Source organism: Takifugu flavidus, chromosome 8, assembly GCF_003711565.1.
Source record: "Takifugu flavidus isolate HTHZ2018 chromosome 8, ASM371156v2, whole genome shotgun sequence".
NCBI lineage: Eukaryota > Metazoa > Chordata > Actinopteri > Tetraodontiformes > Tetraodontidae > Takifugu > Takifugu flavidus.
The window spans coordinates 3,287,478-3,309,636 of record NC_079527.1 but is presented as its reverse complement, the minus strand read 5'-3'; the positions used below and the strand labels follow the sequence as shown (position 1 = coordinate 3,309,636).

Here is a 22,159-nt window from a genome sequence, read left to right as displayed (position 1 = left end):
TGCTTTCCTTGAATCAACCACCAGGGGACGATGACAACTGATCACTTTGCATTTTCTCTCCCACTTCTACTGGGGGGGGAGTTGCAGATGTTGGTAGAAGAGAGAAAGAAGCCCTTGAGGTTTGACTCCTTAGAGTTAATGTTTGCTATTTTTGCCTCTGATTTTTCTTTGATTGTAAGTCTGACATACATAAGTTTGGCGGAAACAAAACTTAATTTCAGCACAATTTCATGCTATATGGTGCACGAGGAAGCAGGTAGACACGCGATCATATAACGCTAAAAAGAAACTGTTTCAAACTGCCATCATCTACTCATCTTTGTGAAGCCAAATATGGAAAACGGGTTTTTCACCACATGATTTTAGAGGCACCTGACTGAATTCGCTGCGTGCTACTTCACCTAAAAAAACCCAACTAAAACTAAGTAAATTCACAGCACCAAAGTCACATGGACAATGCTAAATGCTTCGTTCCCACCCATGCATAGAGAGTCGGGCTGTATTAACTGTCAACTCTCCCTTGCCAACGCTGCATGTTTCTGGTATCCACAACAGCCGTAATTGTCAAAAGATAAACTATTATCAGGGGTAACCTTGCGAGGAAATCATTTTCCACGACAGCCTTTAGCTAAAACCTAACTGAATTGAAAAGAGTGCCACGTTTTTTAACTGTTTCACAAATAGTGTCGTAAACAGCTGTGACTTGTACATCTATCAATCTGTCTATCTATCTAACGGTATATATTTCATTTTCAAAAGAAGGTGCTTGTAATATTCCTCTATAAGCACATGTGTCAGATAGCTAGTCAATTGCTAAAGTTTGTTGAGAAATGTCCTAAATGGTTGAGCACATCTGCTTTAAATGGCCACGCTTGGGTGGCGCGCCAGTTAAACACCACTGTAGTTCCACCCTGCTAGCCCAGTGTTACACACTGTTACACTCGAGTAACCACCATAAATAACACATCGTCCTACCTAACACATCAACAGGAAGCTTCCTTGACACGCAGGCCAGCGTGGGGGCCGTTGGACACTTAACTCTGGCACCAGAATTATAAATTTATAATGAATGTATAAAAACATTCATTATAAATGTTTAGCTAATTTTACATAGTTGTATTTTAAAAAGATACGACCTGACACTTGATGCTGTGATAAAAACACACCTAAAAATAAAAATCTATCTTAACTTTGCATTTTCTCTCCCACTTCTTCTTTTTAAAAAAAAAAAAAAAAAAAAGAAGCTAAAATCTAACATTGAGTTATTCCTATCAACTACACTAGCTTGCATCTTCCACCAAAGGATGACAGCCCTATCCATTCTGGTCTAGATGGGATGCTCGTTGATAAAGAAATGGCTACAAAACATTTATCATTTTTCAAGTCTGTCTTAAATTCTGATAGGAAAACTGATCTGTGCCCAGCATCCAAAAGCATGTGGATCATACCATGTTGCGCTGATGTCTAAAGATCTGTGGGCAATAAAAACAACATTTTATTATGACAAAAACAGCAGTCGCAGAAGCATAGCAGGAGAGGAATGAGGGTGTCACCGTGGCAGCATCAGTTTGCATTTAGTTTGTTTTATATATTATACCATTAGTAATGGAGATATGAAGGAAAAGAGGAGAGGAGAGGAGAGGAGAGGAGAGGAGAGAGAGGAGAGGAGAGGAGAGGAGAGGAGAGGAGAGGAGAGGAGAGGAGAGGAGACCATGACCCAGTGGGGTGACAGAGGCCTGTCAGGCTATCATGTTTCTGGACCCCAGCAGCCTCGGCCTATAGCAGCATAACTAAGATATTAACCTAATAATTAGATAATTCTCTACATATGATAAACAGTGGCCTCATCCTGTAAACGGTCGACCAAAGTCCAGATGTAGACAAAATCAAGATGGCTGACAAGCATGGAGTCCATTCTGTTGACATTTTATTTCATGGTGGTAGGAACACAAGACAAAGGTCATAAAGTTAGTAGTAATGTTTAGGTCATGCCACTCTTACTTGGTGCATCGCCCTCTGAGGGGGTCCGCACAGTTAGACAGAAGTTTACAGAGGCCAGAGTTGGAGTTGGAACCCATATGGAGACATAAATAAGGAAAATGTGTTTTGCAGAAAGTGTGTGTTTTCCTGTAAAAAGCCAGAGGACAATTTCAGTACCCCCAGAGATTTCGTAAGCGTCATTACTAATATAATTATCAATATTATGCAGTACTAATTTGCACTGAGGGGATGAGGCTAATACACTGGATAAATGCAAAGAAATTGTTATGGTGGTTTGTCACCTGCTCAGTTTTTTTTAAAGGCAATTCATCATTTTCACCCAAATCATAGATTAATGACTGTATCACTGGTCCATCCTAATACAGAGGAATGCCATTATTAATATTTTGCTGCCAGAATAAATCAAATCTGAGCAGAAAATTAATGATTTCCAGCTCTGGTGTGAACAGCCAAAGCTTGATCTCACACACACACGTGCGTGTGGGCAACACAGCTGTGAAGCTATACACACGATTATGGTGAGGGAGAACAGATGAATCGGACATGGCTCCAGTGTATAGTACTAAAAAAAAAACCCATAAACCTCCACAGAGATCACGCCGTGGTTTGAATTTACACTTAAAGATGAACTGGGCTGTGCAGAAACAGGTCAACGATGAGTTCAGAAGAAAAAAAACAATGATTAGGAAATAAAAGAAAAATAATACCTTGTGCAAGACCATTTTATACTCAACTGCGAACAGATGTGATGTAGTCTCATAATATTGCCAAGGTTCTCATATCAAAACGAGTGTCTCTGAGTCAGCCATCGCAGCCTATTCAGCAAAGATGACATCGCATTGCATCAGTTCACTGAAAGTTACAGATTCTGCACTAGGAATATAAACCCATGCTTGCTATATTAATTTGCGAGTACTGTAGGATTACGCATTTTTAACCCCCCCCCCCAATATTTGTGGCCGTTATGGCTTCATAAGGTCACAACAAGGTCGCAGTCGCTCTCTCACAACAGGCGAATAAAGACTCCTCCTGGAATGCTTCTAGATCACATACAAAAAGAAAAAAAATAATTCTCAGTCAGAGTTTTTGTTGTTTTTTTTTTTGTCTTGTCTGACAGGACGCTCCCCAGAGCAGACGCTCTCTGAATGATAAGATCTCTCCTCCTTTGAGTCCTTTTTCTTCAGTCTTTGCTTTCAGCACCTCCTTAAGGTCAGATACGGTAACAACTCTTCCCCTTGAAGCGCCAATCGTGGTCCTGCAAAACCAACAGCTTCCAGGATGGAATTAAAGAACAAAACAAAAACACAGGCACACAATAAAGGAAGGTACAGGGGAATGAGCAACATAACATTAAAACACACCAAGAAAAAAAAACCTCAACTGAAAACAAAAAAACAGAATGAATCCAAATCATTAATTTTTTTTTTGGACAGATTTAAAAAAACAAACAAAACCAAACCGACTCTGCAGAAGTGCATGCAAATATAGTGGTCATCATTAGTTCATATGCTGACTCGTAGAACAGAACACACAAGAGTACATGAGGAGCACAACTCTCAAAGGAGAACCCATCTTACATATTCACAGTCTCAGGTATTATTTATATACTATTTATATAGTTTTAACATTGATTCATGTCTATGATGCGTGGTTTGACATATGACTAATGATATGCGAGTCACCGTGGGATGAAGCGCTCCTCCTCTCCACCTCCATCACAGCCGTGGCATTAGTGAGTAATGGTTCAAAACTAGAGGGCTCTGGCAGGATTGATATTGAGTGGAGAGGATTTCTTTTTTTTCTTTTCTTTCCGGTTTTTGTCTTTAGGCGCTGAGTGACGGGAGCTGATCGAGGGGTTTGGACCGCGTACTTCCTTGTATTTGACTGATATCTGTAAAAGTCCCATTAGTAGAGGATGCAGCTCGTGGACCGGAGACACCGGCGGGCTGCAGCATCGTCGCGGATGCGTGCAGCTGCCTCGGGGGAATGTGTGTCTGTATATTCACGGATGTGTTGGCCATGCTTGGGGAATGTGAACGATAGATATGGCACCAAGACAAGGCAGAGATTATTATCGAAGTCCACCACTGTTCAAGTCATTAGCAAGAAAAAAGGGAGCAGGCTTTGATGTTGCTGCTGTTTCTTTCTCTTTTTTTTCTTTGAAGCTGGCGTTTGTTCTAAAACAACAAGACTGACAAGGATATTTCTCGTATTTCTTTTTTTTTTTTCTGGAAAAGGTGCCCGCTTTTTCAACAGAAGATGCAGAGGAGAGGAGGCAAAGGAAAAAGGAAATAATTTGCGTGGATGGGGCAGGAAAAAAAAACAACCCAAGTAACAACTTATAAAAAAAAAAACAAAAAAGAAAACAACATATTAATTTTTCTTTTCATATAAAAAGCAATGAAAAGTATACAAAAATAGAAAATAATTACAGCAGGAGACATGGGTGCTATGGAGGCAATGGGCGAGAGGGATGCTTTTTTTTAATTATTTTCTCATTTTTCGTCTCTCCCGTTATTTGGCAGCCGGACACTGTAGTATTTGGGGGCTGTTTAAGGCGTCCTCCACCAGGTGGAGCTCCACGCCATCCACCACCACGTCTTTGATGCAACCCACAAAGCCGGTGCTGTAGGCCTTGGGCAGTCGACGGGCCACCGCCAGCTCCTCCAAACCACCTGAGGGGATATGGATAGTTCAGTCAGGCATCTCAGTTATTTGCAAAATTAGCAGAGCATCACTTTGGTTCGGTGTCGGGCTCCGTCTCAATGTCTTCAACATTGCCTGCCTAGACGTTACAGGGTGTAAATATCAGACCCCCACTGGGATCGAAGAAACAGAGCTGTGGAGGTGGTGGGATTGACCTCCGAATGAGCGAAGCAGGATTTTATAGTACAGAGCTACTTTAGCCGAGTTCAGTTCGACTAATCAACTTTTTAAACCGAGCTCCACAGAATGCTTTCTGAATCCCATGCCAGGGATAGAAAACTGGGATTATAACTGACATCAGGTGTTTAGGTATGGAAATGCCTCTGTGGTACTTAAGCGGTTACTTGTCTTCGCCAGACGTTTGTCTGTGATTTCTCACATGGTGACGCAGATGACAAATATGACAGGCTGACACCCTCTTTGTAAAGGCACCAGGATCAAAGAGCCACAGAAGCCATCACAGCAGCCACAGGAGGTTAGGATTGACGACAGAAAAGGCTCTTTTCTTTTTGTCATAGTGTGGAAAGCACTACAATATTGTCCTGCACATGAAGGGTGTGGGTTGGTGTAAAATTAGGAATGATTAATATCTTATTTATTTCAGTGCCTGGAGTATTGAGGATTATTTTTATTGTCATGTTGAGCTCTGGATGTTGTTATGTGCCCATTTCTATTGGTGTCCATTAACTATCCCTAAAATCCCCAAATATGGATTGGGTAAATATGTAAACACTAATCTGAGACTTCTATGGAGAAACATTTTTTTAAATATTAAAATCTGATCATTTTCACAAAATCTAATCTGCACTGTAATAGACTAGTCTGAGCGTAGTGTTACTTACCTTTGTAATTAGCATGGTCGGTTAGCAGCATTGCTTCCTTCATCATGCTAACCAAGTCGAAAAACCCCCTTTCACAGACACTTTAGCATCTACAAGTCTCGCTGACTCCGTAGTATTGGGCTGACCTCTAACCCTGCCCCCCCTCTCTTTTAGATCTGGATTTTTAGAATAGCAAACCATGTCTGATGTAGTTTAGGTCTGATGCATGCGTCCTGCGCAAGCAATCGTACTCTTAAAAGGGAGTTTTTCCTTCTCTGGGTTTCTGCGGAGCATCTGGAGACAATCTTGATTGGAACAGATGCTACATAAATAAAGTTATATCAAAGTGAATTGGACATGAATTGAATGCGGACCTCGAGCACAGGTGAGCGCTGAATGTACTTATGCTCATCCGCTGTTGGGAACATGGAAGCTGGAGACAGGTTTAACTCAACCGTCAGTTGAACTAATTTAATCTGGCATCCATTTGTGTTAAATCAAGACTCATCTCACAATGAGACGGAAATATATGAAGTGCAATGTTCACAGCCTATAGACAAAAATAGTAGGGAGTCATATGTATAAGCAAAAGCTGCTACTGTAATAATGTTAATAACAAGTAAGATCTTTGTTATTCTACAATAAAATAATGCATTAATAGTAAAAAAATTAACTGAAAGTCTCTACAGACCCCAAAAATACACTGCAATTCATATGTAAGGATTATGTGTGGTTTGAATTCCTTAAGAAAAAATGCATTTGCGAGATGGCGAAGAAGAAAAAAAGGCTTTCACGGATTTATACTTCAAAGCAAATATTCCGGTTCCTTGTACTCCCCGTTTTGCTTCATCTCTCCAACTATTTCACTTTTTTAACGAATTCTCCTAATTTTCTTTTGTGGGTGACCCTTTCCTTGTGTGTTTGGCTGCCTCTCTTTTCCCTTTTAACGCTGTTTTGAGCTCCTCTTTTGAGCCAGCACACCAAAAGAACTCATTAGTGCCTCTCTCGATAAATCAGCGTGAAACATCTCGATTCAAAATTTCATGAGATCCGTTCTTGGTAGCGAGCCCGGTGAAGGTGTTTGATGTTTTCCAACGCGACTCCTATCTCATCTCCCGCCACACTGCATCCTCTGCCTTTCCCGGTGTCCCGTTAATCGAATCCCTCCGCATTAGCCGTTTTTAATTCTCATCCGTTCTCTCTATTTTAATCGGAGAGGTTGAAGGTTCACACTCATGACAAGCTCTTTACATCCCAAGTCTCTACCCATTTAATCGGATTGCGTGCATCCAAAATCAGGGATCAACAGGGCTAATTTCATGCAAGCTACAGCTGAATTAATGATGAACAGTGAAAAGGGGATTTAGAGAGGAGAGGGGCTTGCAATAGGACGGCCGTGTGAGGATTATGTATCCTTGCTACAGGGCCTGCTTAGAACCTCTGCCAGCTGTGCACGTGGTTGTATACCTGAGCCCTTGAATGCACCACGTGTCGCTTAAATCATCGCGATGCCTCTCGTGTCAAACCTGCCCCTTTGCGCGAGCATGTGCTGTGCATTTTTAAAGCCCGTCCTCAATTGCCCCGTTCGTGTCGCGTTGTTTCGAGATAAAACCAGACAGGAAGTGAAGGCAGGTAAGAAAGCTGGTCATTTTGGATTTGGAAGGACACATCTTGTAACTTGTGAATATGCCTGCACATTTCCCTTTTGCACAACCTGCACTTTTGTTCCGCGACCCTGCTTATCCTCTGCAAAGCCGACGAGTTCAACGCACGTTTTGCTTTCCCGCAGTGGCCAGAATGAGAAAGCACATCGCATTTAACACAGGCGACGACTTCGTGCGCGGGCCACCTTTTTTTTTATCAACACGTGTGCACACGTACCCAGCCAGAGAGCTCCGTCTGTGTCCAGCTGCGTGGCTGCCAAAGGCGACGACCCTGTTACCGGTGCCTCGTTACCAACCTGCAGAGAGCCGTCTCTGAGTGCTCTGAAGGAAGGGAGGAGAGAGATGAAGTTAGAGGTTGCTGTGATTCATGCATACGGAGCAGCTGTAAATAGCACTTTCATTTAATCTGAAGCATCAACTCTCCATTGCTCCGCTGGCAGCGCACTAAGCGCTCGCATAACTTCCTTTGCCAAGCAGCGTTCTAAATGTGCTTGTCTGCCAGCTAACAGATGTCATTAGAGCGCCATTCATTATAGGTGGCTCGGCTCGGCGCTGCACATTAGCACACACTTAAGAATGGCGACGGCGGGGCTAATTTGAACCCACTAAAGTGAATTTCCTGCAGAGACAGAGTCGTTAAAGACAAGGCACAAACACAGAGGGGTCTGTAACTATGCGAGCGCTGTGCCACATGCTGCAATTAACACCATCATCGACATCAAAATTATGCTATCTTCCTGGAAGTCTCCATAAGCTCGAGTTGCCAAAATCCCTGGCAGAGTTAAACACTGCAGCTTCCTGAAGATTGATGGCTACCATCCTAATACTGACCTTTATATCCATTCAGTCTTTTTGGCAGCAAACGGTGAGCAAAGACCACACAAAGGGTCTTAAGCGGGTTATTTTAAGCGTTCACGCCGTTAATTTGCTCCTAATTGAGACAGAATAAAATATGCCAGAGCTGTACAGCTGTGTGTTACATGCGTAATAGTTACGTAAATAACAAAACATATGTGCTATCAATCTGTTTTAGGCCGTAGGCACAAAAACTCCCAAAATATAAAGGGAGATGAGCCCAAGCATGCTAGTGTGTCAATTACAACCAATTAGCTTTTTATCACAATTAGGGGAACATACACCAATATGTCACATACTTTACAGAATGTATAATACAATTAAATGTACATTTAAAATGGTTCTAAGCACGTATAGAGAACCATGTACTGAAGCCACCTCAAACACGTGATGGGGGGCTGCACCAGTCAGAAACCGTTCCTACTCCCTTCATTCAACGATACATACATTTATGTCTTTTTTTTAAAAATTTCTGTTGATTTTCAAGCGTTCATTTAGAAGCTTTGCTCAAGATGCATCAATGACATATCCGTTATGCTGATGACGTCTTATTTCTCGGTCTATGCAAGCCTCCATTCAGTTGTATTCCTTTGTTTTCCTGGCTCATTTCCTGTAATATAATATACCCAACATGCATTAGCCTCGTCTTTAGTCTTTGGTCTTTTATGTATGCAACAATGTGTCAGAGCAATTTGATGCAGGAGATTTCTGGCTCATGCGTGACCAGGCATGAAAGTAAACTTAATCTGTAACTAATCAGAGCCAGAGCGAGCGATCTTTGTGCGGTAGATGATTCATGCGAGGGATCGCACCGTATGCAGCAACGCACAGATAATATGGATTAAACATAATCCTGGTCCAACAGGAGAAACCTTTCACTCCTGATCCTTTCGGCTACCTGCCATCCTGCGTCTTACCTGCTGGCCTTGATGCGTATCCAGCGGTTGCTATCGACACGCATGGAGGAGCGCAGCACCACGGGTTTAGAGCCCAAGTCGTAAGTCATCTGGACGTGACCGTCCACGACGGCGAGGGCGATGTAGTCGGAGCGTTCCACGCCCTTCCCGCTCCACAGCACCAGGCCCTGGGTCGCTTCTGTCCGGATGCTCAGTTCAAACTTATTCACCAGGAGAGCTTTTTCACTAGGAAAACAGAAGATATGATATTATTTAGGCTGTCATCTCCTCAAATCCCGAGCAATGTCTCTACAGCTCAATCAGCTCATGTATCATTATTAGCTTCATCTATACTGCTGGGGGACTTTCTCTAGAATGAGAACGATTCAGGGCATCTTTTTGCAACCGTTCACCAACACTTGGGACCGAAATGCTTCGTAGTTCAGCCTCTCAGAGAGCTACAGTGAAGGATTTGTTAAAGAAAAGCAGACGGATGCTATTAGCTTTCATACATCCTACAGAGGCAGCACTACACTGCTGCTCCGGCTCTATCTGTGTGTGTCTATGTGTGTGCGCGTAAATGAGTGTGTGTTCTTTAGGCAGCTGTTTGATCTCCAGTCTCTTGACTACTTCAGCTGCGGGGTAATTTAGATGCAGAGATGAGGCAACTCATAGAGATCCATAGAGAAGGGCTCTGCGTCACTGTTTCGAATGTGAAAAGAATGAAAAAACCCCCCAACATACAAATGGGGTCTCTCTCTAACGAACGTGCACGCACACAAACACCACGCAGCCATTCCTAAACCTTAGCAAAGCCCCTCTGATCATAGTGAGTCGACAGGTCCAGAGAGTTCTTTTTTCTTCTAAATTTGCATGTGTGTGTGTGTGTGTAACTCCAATCCATGCAAATATATGCATGTCTGGCAAATGGACGTTCGTCCTCCTTTTAAAGCTGTTTGACACAGAAACAAAGACAGGTTGGGAAACAAATAACACAGAGCCAACGACACATGGATGGAAACACAACAGCAAAACACCAAAGCGGAAACGGCGAGTAGACACAATGGACAACATGACAAGGCACAACAAGCAGACAGGCTCACGAGAATACAAATGTCACTTTAAAGGCTTGGGAGAGTGTATTGTTGTCTTATTAACAAAACAGGATCAATTGCGGAAGCAACGAGAGTTTCCTGGCTGTGGTGGGACCCCTGGGACCGCTCAGGCCAAGCGTGATGCCGTTCACCTCAGCAGGAGCGAGAAGGCATCCAGAGTTGAATCAGATTAGGCTTCTTTTACTTCGAAAACATGCTCAGACTAGAAAGTTTGATCCTCCCTTCATTAACCAAAACCTGCTGAGGTAAACAGCATTAAAAAAAAAGTAGGATTCAAGCAGATCATTTCATGTTTTTCTTTAAAGTTGTGAAAAATAAACCCACTAACACAGCTCAGTGAACCCTCTCCTGGCAAACCCTCAAACAGCTCACAGGGCCCAATAAATCTCCATCGAAGCGGCTTGTCAGCGATAAGGTCAAGGTTATTAAAAGAGCTGAATTTATCATGAATAAAACAACGCTAGTGGAACACTCTAAATCTCATACACACCGCTGATGTTTTCGATTTCTAGAGTGTTGCTCTTTCTTTTATAAATAGGGGGATTTTATCTGCTCATCGTATGCGTTTAAATTCTCGGGAGGTTTTTCCCAGAGTGCCGTCCTCTGTTTAATCTCCAGGTGGCAGTGGCGGTTAGAATAATAAAAAGCCATCGAGGAGGACAATTGCTGCAAAGAGGAGCAGCTCCGGCTGAGGCCGCCACGCTGTCAGACCCCTGAACTCCAATATTAATTGCGACACAAGCCATGCTTTGCACAAAGAACCTGATAATGGAAACCATGATGCCTCTGCAGATGAGGGTTTAGCCCTGAGAGGTCGGGCAGGGGGTGTGTGTGGAGACAGGAGGGGTGAGGAAATAAAACCAAAAAAGAATTGGCAGGTAGAATGTCGAGAGGCTTTTGAGAGACTCACCTCTGGTCAGATGGGTTCTCCAGAGACTCAGGGCTTTAAGGGAGCAGGGGAGAAAGTCATGCAGTGTAAGCGCAACAGGCCAAGAGGAAAGAAGGAAAGAAGGGAGGAAGTGAGGAGGGATGCTGTGAGTCCAAACGGTGACTCACAGTAGCCGGCTTTAGGAACCAGAGCTGCGAAAAGCATAACTTATCTGCTCTACTACAAATATCGACCTTGTCGACGGTCGATAACAACAGCTGTGTGATCACGGGACGTGCGCAGCTTAGCTCTGATCACACCGCAACCGCCGAATAACAGGGCTCTCGTGGGATCCAGTCAGGATAAAGACGGATGACTAATGAACCAAAACATCCTGGGATAAAGCGTTTCTTCAACAGGAGCTTCAAGATTAAGCACATTCATGGTCAGCATCCACACAAGAACGCCGGCTACTTTAAGCTACTTTAAGTCAGTGTCCAATTATTCAGCAGCCCCTTTATATTTGTGGCGTTGCGCACCGCAGAGCGGAGGCAATTATCTTCTGTCTAGCGTTGGAAGGCGGTGGATGAGAAAAACTGGGCGATTGTGGGGGGAAAAAAAGGGGTCAAGCACCGTATGAGAGGGGAGCCAAGGCCAGATATGATTTGTCACTAAGACAATGGGCTTTGAATAAATCGACTCGTGTGTTCACTCTCGTGCTGGGAGGTGAGGGGGGAGCGATCAAAGGGAGCTCTGAATGGTTACACAAACATTAACCCAAGGTGAGCGTTTGACATTTCGCCCTCAGTCGGCGCCTCAAAACAAATAAATAAATAACTGAGCGGCTCTTTATTTCGGCAGATTAAATCACGTGGAACTGACCAGCGTGTCTTCGGAGTGCTGCGCACAGACTCTCATCGTGGCATCTGGCAGACATTTGGTTTTAGGGCCTCGGCCTTCTTCCCGCTAAGCGAGACTGACGCCCATGGCTACACACTGTGAAGAAAACCTCAACAGGGTGTCTGATCTACAACAGGAGACTAATATGTGATTAACATGTCACTGCCTCTCTGCAGAACCGACTCCATAATTATTCCCGATTACAGCCAAAGATCAGGCCAAAAATAAAATGCAACAAGAGCCCAGCAGAGATTGGAACTTGGGCTGAATCCAGTTACCTAATTTGAGCCAAATTGTCCTTCATTGCTATGTTGTTGGGGGGGTTCTTACCGGGGTAGTGAGCGGCAGGCAAAAGCCTTAATAATGGAGCCATAGCTAAGGGTTTTTCCCGAGATGCCACTCTAAGCCACAACAAGCGAGTTTAAACTATATTCCCTCCCCACCTCTTCATTCAGCATCAGTTGCATGATTGCCGCTCTATTTTGTCCGTGAACGAGGTAGAAGGACCCAAAAACCATTCTTAAGTACAGTAAATCCGTTTCTGTGAGAGATGAAGCACGACGTCTTTCATGCACATATCCATGCTTCCCTTTGCGCTTGGAAGGAATAAAATAATCTGTACAATGTTTATCATATGACTGAATCGGTCAAATAAAACCATGGAAATGGAGCGTTGATGCAGAACCTGATTTTATTGTGGTTGTTGAGGGGAGAATGGTGGTGGTGGTGGTGGGAGGGGGGGGGGGGGGGCAGAATGCGCTTCAATCTTCTTGGTTGGGTTAATTGTCAAAAATGGCTCATTGTTGTTAGTCTTTTGGGCTGGGCAACAATCTGGGCACAACGGCTACTTACTCTGGGATCTCATTGGTCAGTTGGCTTGAGTGAAAAGACAGTGAAAGACATTCACATGAGACAGGACACAAGACCAGGACACAGACGAGGACGCTCGCGTCGTACAACTGGGACAGGTCACCATACTACTCACACACATGCGCCAACACACACACACACACACACACACACGCACACACGCCGGAGCTCTTTAGCCAGTTGTTTCTCAGCGGGTGTGTTTATCTGCAGGCTGTGGCCTGTTTTTCACACTTTCAGCATTTGTGTGAAGAGCTGCGGGATGATGATAAAGACATACGTTTCATGTCTTTTCAGGTTCATCACATAAAATATTTTGCCTGTGCCAACCTGCAGGTACGCTCGTGCCAACCTTGTAGATGGAAGAGAATAAAAATATGTCTTATCTGCTGCCTAAGGGGATGTTTCTTTATTGTTTTATTTCTTTTCCAAAAACTATTTTACATCGCCGCTATACAAAAACCTACAGACATGTACGCATATACTTATGTATTTAACATACATAAGGATTAAAGCAATTACAATATTATCATATTACAATATGATAACAGAAAATAAGGACTTTAAGGAGGACTTTTATTTCTCTTGGGCACTTGTGTCATCCATCTTTACTGACAGCCTAGTGGTGGCTTGACAACAAGCATGCTCAGAGCAAATCTGCAATTGTTAGCATTAATTGTTAATCGTCTGGCTAATTAGCGAAATGCTGTCAAAAGTGCAGCGGGACTGCCGCAGACAGGGAGATGAGCCATTAGCCACGTGCCTGGCTCACCCCAAAGCCCCGCTGCTGATGATATCATCAACCATGTCATCACCAGGGAGAGGAAAGACGAATGGACAGAGGGGTTATTTGGCTAATAGCTATCACGGCGCAGACGCCGGATAAAGCTGGAGAGATGAGGATGTTACCCTTGTCCTTTTCCTTACCTCTTTGTAACTGCGTTGTGGTACTCAATGAATGTCCGCCCATCAAAGGCGATGGCCTCGGTCTCCCCGGCAGACTTCTCGTAGATGGCTGTGAAAGAAGGGGGGTGGGGTGGGGAGGGGATCATTCAGAATTAGATCACACCGATCAATTAGAGGGTTCTGTTATCAGAGCTGAAGGCAATGTAGTGTGAGCAAATGGGGTGCTTGTGGGGGGACAGGGGACATTTGTGGATCTAATTAACGAGAAAGGGGGGAGCTGCCCGCACGCACAAGGTTAATGGCAAAGGCAGAAAGGGACTGCTTCAGACAGATCGGGCCAGCAAATCTGTGTGAGTAACAAAAGGACGGGCGTATGATGTAAAGAAAGTGCAACTGAGAGAATGTCATCAATATTCAGCACACCCGTTCGATAGTTTTCACACCTGTGGCTTCAAATTGAAATCAATACAAAAAGTGAGACATTAAAGAGATGCCACATGGCTGGTCTCTGGCATTGTTGCTGTGCCTACACAGTGAATAGTAGTTGTAGTTCTTTTTCTGATGCAAGCCAAGAACAAGCTGCGTTACATAAAATATTACGGCTTTCAGTCCCACTCATACAGAGCTTTAGGCGAAGCCAACTAATACTGCCAGAGTCCAACCAGTTAATGAGAAACCTGAACATTTTGTGGAGCCAAATTACTGCAATTTTCCGCCACCACGGTGACTATTTAAGAGTAGCAGATTACTGTGGATCATAAAAAACACCTTGTATAAAGATTTCTGAGAAAAAGGGGGGAAAAAAGAGAAAATGGCGACTCACTGCTCTGACAGTGTCCTCCTGAGAAACCACTGAGGCAGACGCACTCGTAGGTGTCCAGCTTGGGGTTGCACTGGCCGCCGTTGTGGCAGGGCTCCTGGGCACACGGGTGCTCCTGGAAGGTGGCTACATTGCTGGAGCGCAGGATGTTGTCTTCCTTGAAGATAGGGGTACCCATCAGGATGATCTGGGAGCAGGAGAAACAGCGGGTTGGAGTGAAATACACCACAACTGGAACTGTGGCATCGTATCAACATCATTATGTAGACATGGGTTTTTTAAAAGATGTGGGTATGATGCCTGTTTAAACAAAAAAAAAAAAGAATTTTACAGACTAAAAGGTGGTTCTGCATCATTTCCAATATCTGCATGAACAGCATTAATACTAAAACATGCAGTACACATAGTTCCCTGAGAATGTTAGCTAAGAGCTTTGATCGAAAATAACTACATCAGGATCGGGCCCTATCTAGAATGACAGGGTCTACAATGACATCTTGATTCTGACTGTGACTTTGTGGATGTGCCACATCCCATATCAGTAAGAACGTTGTAATCTCTGACAGACTGTTATTGAGAAGAAGCCGAAAGAAAAAGCAAATGCACACCGCAAACCCCATCGGAGCTAAATGAGACATGAAATCTTCAAGCTCAACTTCAATGCATAAAAAGTAGGCTACTTTCTCTCTCCGAGCTAAAGGATTAGCTTTAAACCTTTAACTTTATGCATATTGACTCCTTTTGGCAGCTCTTCGCAATGCCACTGTATCAGTGCTGTGCTGGATTTTAAATCTCTCCACAGCTCAGTTCTCACATCACAGTCATCAGACTTTATTCAAACCACTTTAAGATAAGAGTTTATTACCATTCTTAGCTATTGTACAAAGAACATTTTCCTGAATTTTCTGCCAAATGAAAATGAAATCTTCTGGTGCTGCATACTAACAACAGGACAGGAGTGAATGTGGTGTGTTTCCTCTTGACTTGCACATGGCTAGCACCACAGAAAATATCTCATAAATTATATGTTGACACCACGCACACATTACACAGGCAGCATCAAACAGAAAATGCATCCCATCTTCTTCGTAATTAACTATCCCCTATGGGCCAAGGAAGACAAACGCCACATTTAGCTTTTGATTTGCTCGAAACTGTCAAGGGAAAGTTTGCGGACTAGAACTAATGACAAGTTTGCACAAACAGTAACATCCTGCCTTTGTTCTATTGGGTTATTTTTGGCAGTCAGAGATGAGTTCTTTGCTGGAAAGTGGAGGGGAAAAAAAAATGAAACAAAACTCTAAAGCTGTCAGGGAAGATCTGAGAGCGGTGAAAAGGGAGGGACTTGAAAAACGTGCGTTCTATTATTAGTGCAAACTAATCCAAATGAGCAGAATCACTGTCCCTCACGGAGTGAGATTATAATGGAAAATTCTGAACATGATGCTCTATGCTGGACAGCTAATGACAGAGCTGAAATTGCTGCTGCATATCAGACGGAATAAGATATATGAATACAATACATATGCATAGGTTGATAACAAAAAAACCCAACAACAACAACTCAGGAACATCGAGAACTGTACCTTTTGGATTGTTCCCTTGAAGCCCTCCGTGAGCGCAGCGGCTCTCGCTAGTCGGCTGTAATCCGGAGCTCCGCCAACAAAAAGAGACTCTTTCAGGTTAAGATCTACGTGCAGGTTCTGATGAGACAGGACATAAATAGTCGTCACCAAGCTGTAAAACAAAATAAAGTTAAAGAAAACAGAATAAAGCCAAGGCCTGAATAACGGTCGTACCAAGCACTCGCTTCATTATCCGACCTAATTCAATTTTTTAAATGAATCTTTAGGACGCGCCATATTTCGAACGGCCTTTTGTTTATTTGTTTTTGTTTAATGGTGTAAAATGCAAAAGACTTTTTTTAATCCAAACACTTTCAATAAAAATAAGTCTGCCGCCTCAATATGTCTGATTTGCTGTTCACAGTGATGGAAATGTGGAGGGTTATTTTCACACTCGACACATCACAATATAACTGATTTTCCGCATCGCTCTGAAAGAATGTTAGACTCTCGTCCGTCCGTCTGTCCGTCCGTCCGACAGGCAAACAGAACAGAAGAAAATTAAAGGCAGATTGGGGCTGAGATGATTTGGGAATGGCTGATGGCATCATCGGTATGAGCGCGGAGACGTGTTAATTGCAATTCATTTGTACCAAGGACAGCTATGAAATTCGATTGTTTCCACCGAACCTTTGGGACAAAAGCTTTTCCGCAGCCAGGTAAAGTTTCCTTTGTTATGAGTGGAGGGACAGGCTCATTTCCCTCTGCCCAAAAAAAAAGAAATTCATTATCTTTAATATATGTAGAGCAGTAATTGCTGGAGGGGTGAAGTGGAGTTAACCAGGGAAAAAAAAAACTACAGAAGGGACCAAATCAACTCAAGGCGCTCCCTGTTTGGCAGGTTGGGTTGAAGCCTGCGGCTGTGTCACGGCAACCTTTTACGTTGACAGGGCGGCAACCTTGTCACAATTATGCAGACCCAGCTGATGTACCTCAGACACTGGCTGTCACCGACTACAAGGCGCCTCGTCCTCGTTATATCACTGCTGCAAACCTGGAACTGTCCCGTTTAAAGATACGGCGCCAGTTTATTGGGCTTTTGAGTTTCAGCCACTGCCTTTAGATGACTTTGAGTCCCGATTCCTCTTCTTTATACAACAGGTAAACATGGACCACGTGACAGAAGACAGCTGTTCGCAGGGAGCGACTCTGGAGTGCGCGTTGTGCTGTTATGGCCACGCGACTGAGTGGGTGAAGGAGTGAGCGACATTGTAAAATATTCCGGAGGATTTGTCCCTGTTCCCGAAAGAAGTGAGAGCAGATGACAAAAGAACAGCGCAGCTTGGCTCGACACCCTCACCGTCTCCTACGGTATGTTTCCTCCCCTTCGTTTGCTCTCCCTCTCTGACAGCGGCATAGCACCGGCGCGAAATAAACTCCTACGCCCGACTAATGAAGCCGCTTCTTTGTTGCTTGAAACAATAACCGTCAGAAAGATGACTCTCTCCTTTTTCCTTCTTCCCACCCTCTTCCACCCCCACGGCAGATGGACTGAGGTGAAAGCCAAACTGTGTTCTTTAAGAACATCTCTGCTTCAGTGCTGGTTGTCTGTGGATGTGCTTATGAAATGGCATATTAATATTTTTATTTTCTTAACCAAAAGCTGCCTCCAGTTCGGCAGAGAGAACATCCCTGCCCTGCGCTAGTGTTGCGTGACGAGATGAGGTGAGAGGGCTTGGTGAACGAGTCAAATGAAATACGGGCTAAGGTGTGACTGGGACTTGTCTCATTACCTTGCGTGATTTCTTATTTCCAGACAGCACATCATAGAGGAGAAAAGAATAGGGAGGAAGAGAAGTTATTAGGGGGACACTTGTCAGTGTTTGTGCACAGTGACATGCAGAGCTACTAAATGCAAAAGCCTTAAAAACCAACATCGACAATAAAAAACAAAACAAAACGGTGAGCAATTTGCATGCACGTTTAATATACGTATAATATGCAGAAGTTAAACGCAGAGCTGCAAAGCTACAGAGGTGTCTGCCATCTTAAAGGGAGTGTAGGAGACAACAGGCTGTGGAAAACGAGCACGTTTGAAGCAGCAGGTGCCGCTAAACAAAGACAGATTTCTACGTGTGATTTCTAAGTGTGAGCTGGGGAATGGTGCCACTTATCAGAACCTCATTTACGGTCTGCTGCCATTCTATCAGCCCCCCTACCTGCACCTTTGCATCTCTGGAAGTGTATATTCCACCATGATGGCAGCCCTAAGTCATCTTACATGATGCACACAAGGCATGGGGTCTGCAACCAACCACGCACACGCCTGCGTGTGACCCCCCCATGATAGGAACAAAGTCTCCTCCTCAGTTCTTGGAGCAGGACTGTGAGCTCATGGAGCCATGCTGGATGGCTGCTCTACTTTGAGCTCTATGTCAATACTCCTCTCACTCCCCATCCCCCCGTTTATGCTTTTCCCTTGCTCTCATCTTTTAATAAGATTTTCTGCCTCTGCTGAATGAGTGAAACACAATTATCACACATACGTCAGAGGGAAATGGGGGGAGTACAAAGTGATAAAAGAGAAGAAGTAGGAAAAGAATTGCATCATAGGGATGATAAGACTAAGGGATTGTAGTCATTGCATGTTTGTAGTCATAATCTATGCAGTTTCAAATAATTGGATGGCCTACTGGCTTATCAAACTATTAGATCTACTTCATTAGGAAATATGTACCTGTAATATCTGCCATGACACAGGGCTGAAAAGATTAATAATGCTAACTTTGCAAATGGAAACCTTTCCACGAGAACAAATCATGGCAATAATCTAGGCTTATGTTGATCGTGATAAGAACGCTCAGTATGCTGACAGCTCAGTTTCACCAAGAAAAACAGAATACCCTGCATGCTAAACGAAGAAGAGAAAAACTTCAAGGCGCGCCTGTCCTTACCGGCGCCTCCCCTCGGACAGGGTCCTTCTTGTTCACCATGATCTCTCCCTTGCGGTTGGAGCGCTCTAAGTTGATGGTGTTCCACACATTCAGCCGGATTGGCTCCCTGCTCCTGAATTACATACACACAGGTGAGTCTTTGGCATGGAAGAACAGGCCTGCATCACGTAAACGAGCCTTGAAATATCTTCCACGGGGCTTCACTTTCTTGAGACTGACCTGATGGTTGCGGGTCCCTTCCCCAGGTCATAGCGAAACTCCAGGATCCCGTCATGGAGGGACAGGGAGATGAAGTCACCTTTCCCATCTGACTTTTGGCCATTGTAAAAGATCAAACCGTTGGAGTCGTTTGCCATGAGAACGACTGTCATGCTGACCTTTTGACTGCAGAGAAGTTCAGAAGTGGGGTACGCATTTAGACAATGAAAACTACATTAGTACCAATGGTAGGATCGAAAGGATTCAACATTAAAGAATTCTCACATGCCCTAATGGAAATAAAAGACAGGCAGCTTTTCTGGTTGAATATTACCAAATAGCTTCTTTTTCCAATTATGTCTCAACGCTGTGCAACATCACCGATGTTAATTTCATTTCCGTATCAAATCATAATGTCTTTTGGCCCCATCAGCAGTAAATATGACAAGGGAATGACAAGTGCCCCATGATTGCACCCTGTAGGACACCGCCAGAAAGAAAAGGTAGGACAAGTTCAGTCCAGGGTCACTGATCAGGCTACTTCAAAGCTGTGCCTGAGATACCCACGTAATTAGGTTTTTCTACCCCATTTTCTCTAGTTCAGGGTTGAGCGTAACCTGTGAAAGCGGCTTCTCCTGTGAAGTCTTCGCAATGTTACATTCTAACAAAGACACGGGACTTACCGCAGGTCATGTCCATAGCGATGCAGCCCCTTCAGCTCCACGTAAGAATCTCCATTGAATAATGGCATGTAAACCCCTCTCCTCTCAGCCACTGGGGGGAAAAACGAAAGAGATTTTTCCTCAGGTGTTGTTGTTTTGTCACTGACACAAATGAAATTCAAGTAGTCGGTTTATCTTTACGGGGACCCGTCAGCAATATGAAAGGAGACGGATTTTGTTTTCATGGGCTTTGGGATTAGGACTTTTTCTTGACAGAATTTCAACAAGGAAAAAAAAAAATCCACAAACCCTCATGTCAGACTGATTACACAGCCCGCCACACTATAACACAAAAAAACCCCTTTGAGACATGTGGTGTTTAACTCCACAGCCGGGACCCATGAAATAATGCAGCCATTGTGTGTTGGCAGGCCATTTTATAAATTCATGTCATCACAATATAATAGGTCCATATCTGGATTCTGGCTGTGTGGAGAGATTAGGACAAGGCAGCGTGCCATCCCTCTAACAAGTGCTATGCCATTGAAAATGTTTAATTGTCATCTGGGGGTAAGTAATACGGGGCTGGGCGTAAAGAAATACCCTCATTTGGGAGGTTACAATAGCCCACATACACATATAACCCCCAAAATAAACAGATATAACTACAGTGTATTTTGGGGCTATAAAAAAAAGCTTTTCTCGTAATTGGTTGGGATTAGCTGAGTCAAGTCGGGATGGGAAAGGCAGACAGAAACGAGAAAGCTAATTAACTGCTGTGAGGAAAACTACTAATGGGTAGGGAAGAAAAAAAATCTCACACTCAAAAAAAGATTTGTGCTCTAAACTGTAATAGGCAGAAGAAAACTGGACTGGCTTAAAAACCCAGGATAGGCGGAATTATCTGATGTCATCCTTCCTTCAAAAATCCATTTGATCAAAAAACGCAATGGAGCAAAGTCGCCCTACTTTTCTTCCCATTCCACTGGAGCGGCTTCTCCAAAATGACTTACCCAGACACAATATTCCAGGAGCTCTGGCATCTCGTGCTGAGTTCAGCTCGGAGAAGATTCTATTTATATTGAAGGGGTTTTTACTAATTAGAACTTTGCTATAAAGTCCATCAAGATAGGAAGGAAGGAAAGGCAATAACAGAACGGTTAAAATCAGCAGCGGCAATCAAAGCTCCAGTTCCCACTGCCAATCAATTGGATCTTCAGCAGAAGGATGTTCAACGCAAACCCAACCCGCTGTTCCCTGAATTACCCCAGGAACCATTTTGAATGTAAAACACTGTTGAAACCCGAACCCGCCCCTCAAGGACAATCTGAGCTCAAGGGATCATGGTTTCATCATTAACCTGTAATGATATACAGTATGAGGGCTTAAGCACATAAAAATTAGGCATTTTCAATACTATCAGAACACCCTCGAGGAAAGTTCTTAATAGTGGATATTAGAACAAAAAATCCAAAGAACCCTCGCGGTGTTGAAATGGAATGGTAGCTCAACACATAAGCTTAATGCTGGGACTAATACACCTGGAGGCTGCTGCTGAGTGGGCTTTGAGCTGCCTGTCTTTCTAACTATTTTCAGTGTAGCCCTCGATGGGTACGTCTGCCCGACTGCTTCCTTATCTGTAAACTCCTGTCTCGAGCTGACACTCTGGCTGACTGACGCTCCCATAAATCACCACGGGCAAGGGGGGACTGATGCGATTAGTCATCTCATTGATTCCTCGGGAAAAAAAAATAGCCTTTTGGAATGGGAGACAGTCTCGCTCAGGCGGCATTGATTTTGGTTCACCTCAATTTATTTTCATCAACTGCAAACTGGGATTTGGGGCTTGGAAGGAGGACACCCTTGTGTGTGAGTGTATTTTTTTTTCTTTTTTTTCTTTATAATTCCCAGGGTTGCGAGGGGGCATGTTTCTCATTTTTGGCAATGTTCACTCCGGGTCTCGAAAAAAAAAAAAAAAAGGCCAACATCTACAAAGCAAGGGAGGCAAAGGACCACAGGCAACCTTCATGATAAAACACCGGCAAAAGTGCTAATGATGAACCTCAAAAGCTAAGTCGTGGCCCGGTTCAGCGCCGAGTGGCAACAACAGTGTTTGAACCTGACACCTGTGGGTGGAAGAGCAGAGGAACGCCGCTCCTCTGATGCTCACCCTGTAGAAACCGCAGCCATGGCGATGTGTTAAATGGCCGACGGGACTAATCATCTTACCCCTGTTCTGCAAAACTCTCGTTGCCCTCCTTATCTTTCTGTCTTTGGGATTTTGATCACCCTTATGGCATTTTAACGGCATGCAAAAACACAAAAAAGCTGATATGATAACTTTTGAGAACAGGTGAGCAG

At 43.8% G+C, this 22,159-nt stretch overlaps 1 protein-coding gene across 9 annotated transcripts in view; it reads right to left on the bottom strand.

The window, feature by feature from the left end:
• Window positions 1-1,910: 1,910 nt before the first annotated feature.
• Window positions 1,911-22,159, bottom strand: part of agrn (agrin) — a 199,016-nt gene continuing 178,767 nt past the window's right edge. For 5 of the 9 annotated variants that reach the window (XM_057039710.1, XM_057039704.1, XM_057039709.1 and 2 more), the window contains 11 exons: window positions 19,820-19,910; window positions 19,158-19,322; window positions 18,939-19,050; window positions 16,006-16,122; window positions 14,423-14,606; window positions 13,621-13,708; window positions 12,679-12,702; window positions 10,969-11,001; window positions 8,965-9,189; window positions 7,410-7,513; window positions 1,911-4,676 (listed from right to left, as the gene is read on the bottom strand). In XM_057039710.1, the coding sequence (XP_056895690.1) occupies window positions 4,516-4,676; window positions 7,410-7,513; window positions 8,965-9,189; window positions 10,969-11,001; window positions 12,679-12,702; window positions 13,621-13,708; window positions 14,423-14,606; window positions 16,006-16,122; window positions 18,939-19,050; window positions 19,158-19,322; window positions 19,820-19,910 (1,304 nt within the window). In that variant the 3' untranslated portion in view covers window positions 1,911-4,515. The remainder of the gene's footprint in view (window positions 4,677-7,409; window positions 7,514-8,964; window positions 9,190-10,968; window positions 11,002-12,678; window positions 12,703-13,620; window positions 13,709-14,422; window positions 14,607-16,005; window positions 16,123-18,938; window positions 19,051-19,157; window positions 19,323-19,819; window positions 19,911-22,159) is intronic. The other 4 variants (XM_057039707.1, XM_057039711.1, XM_057039713.1 and 1 more) reach the window with 2 other exon arrangements.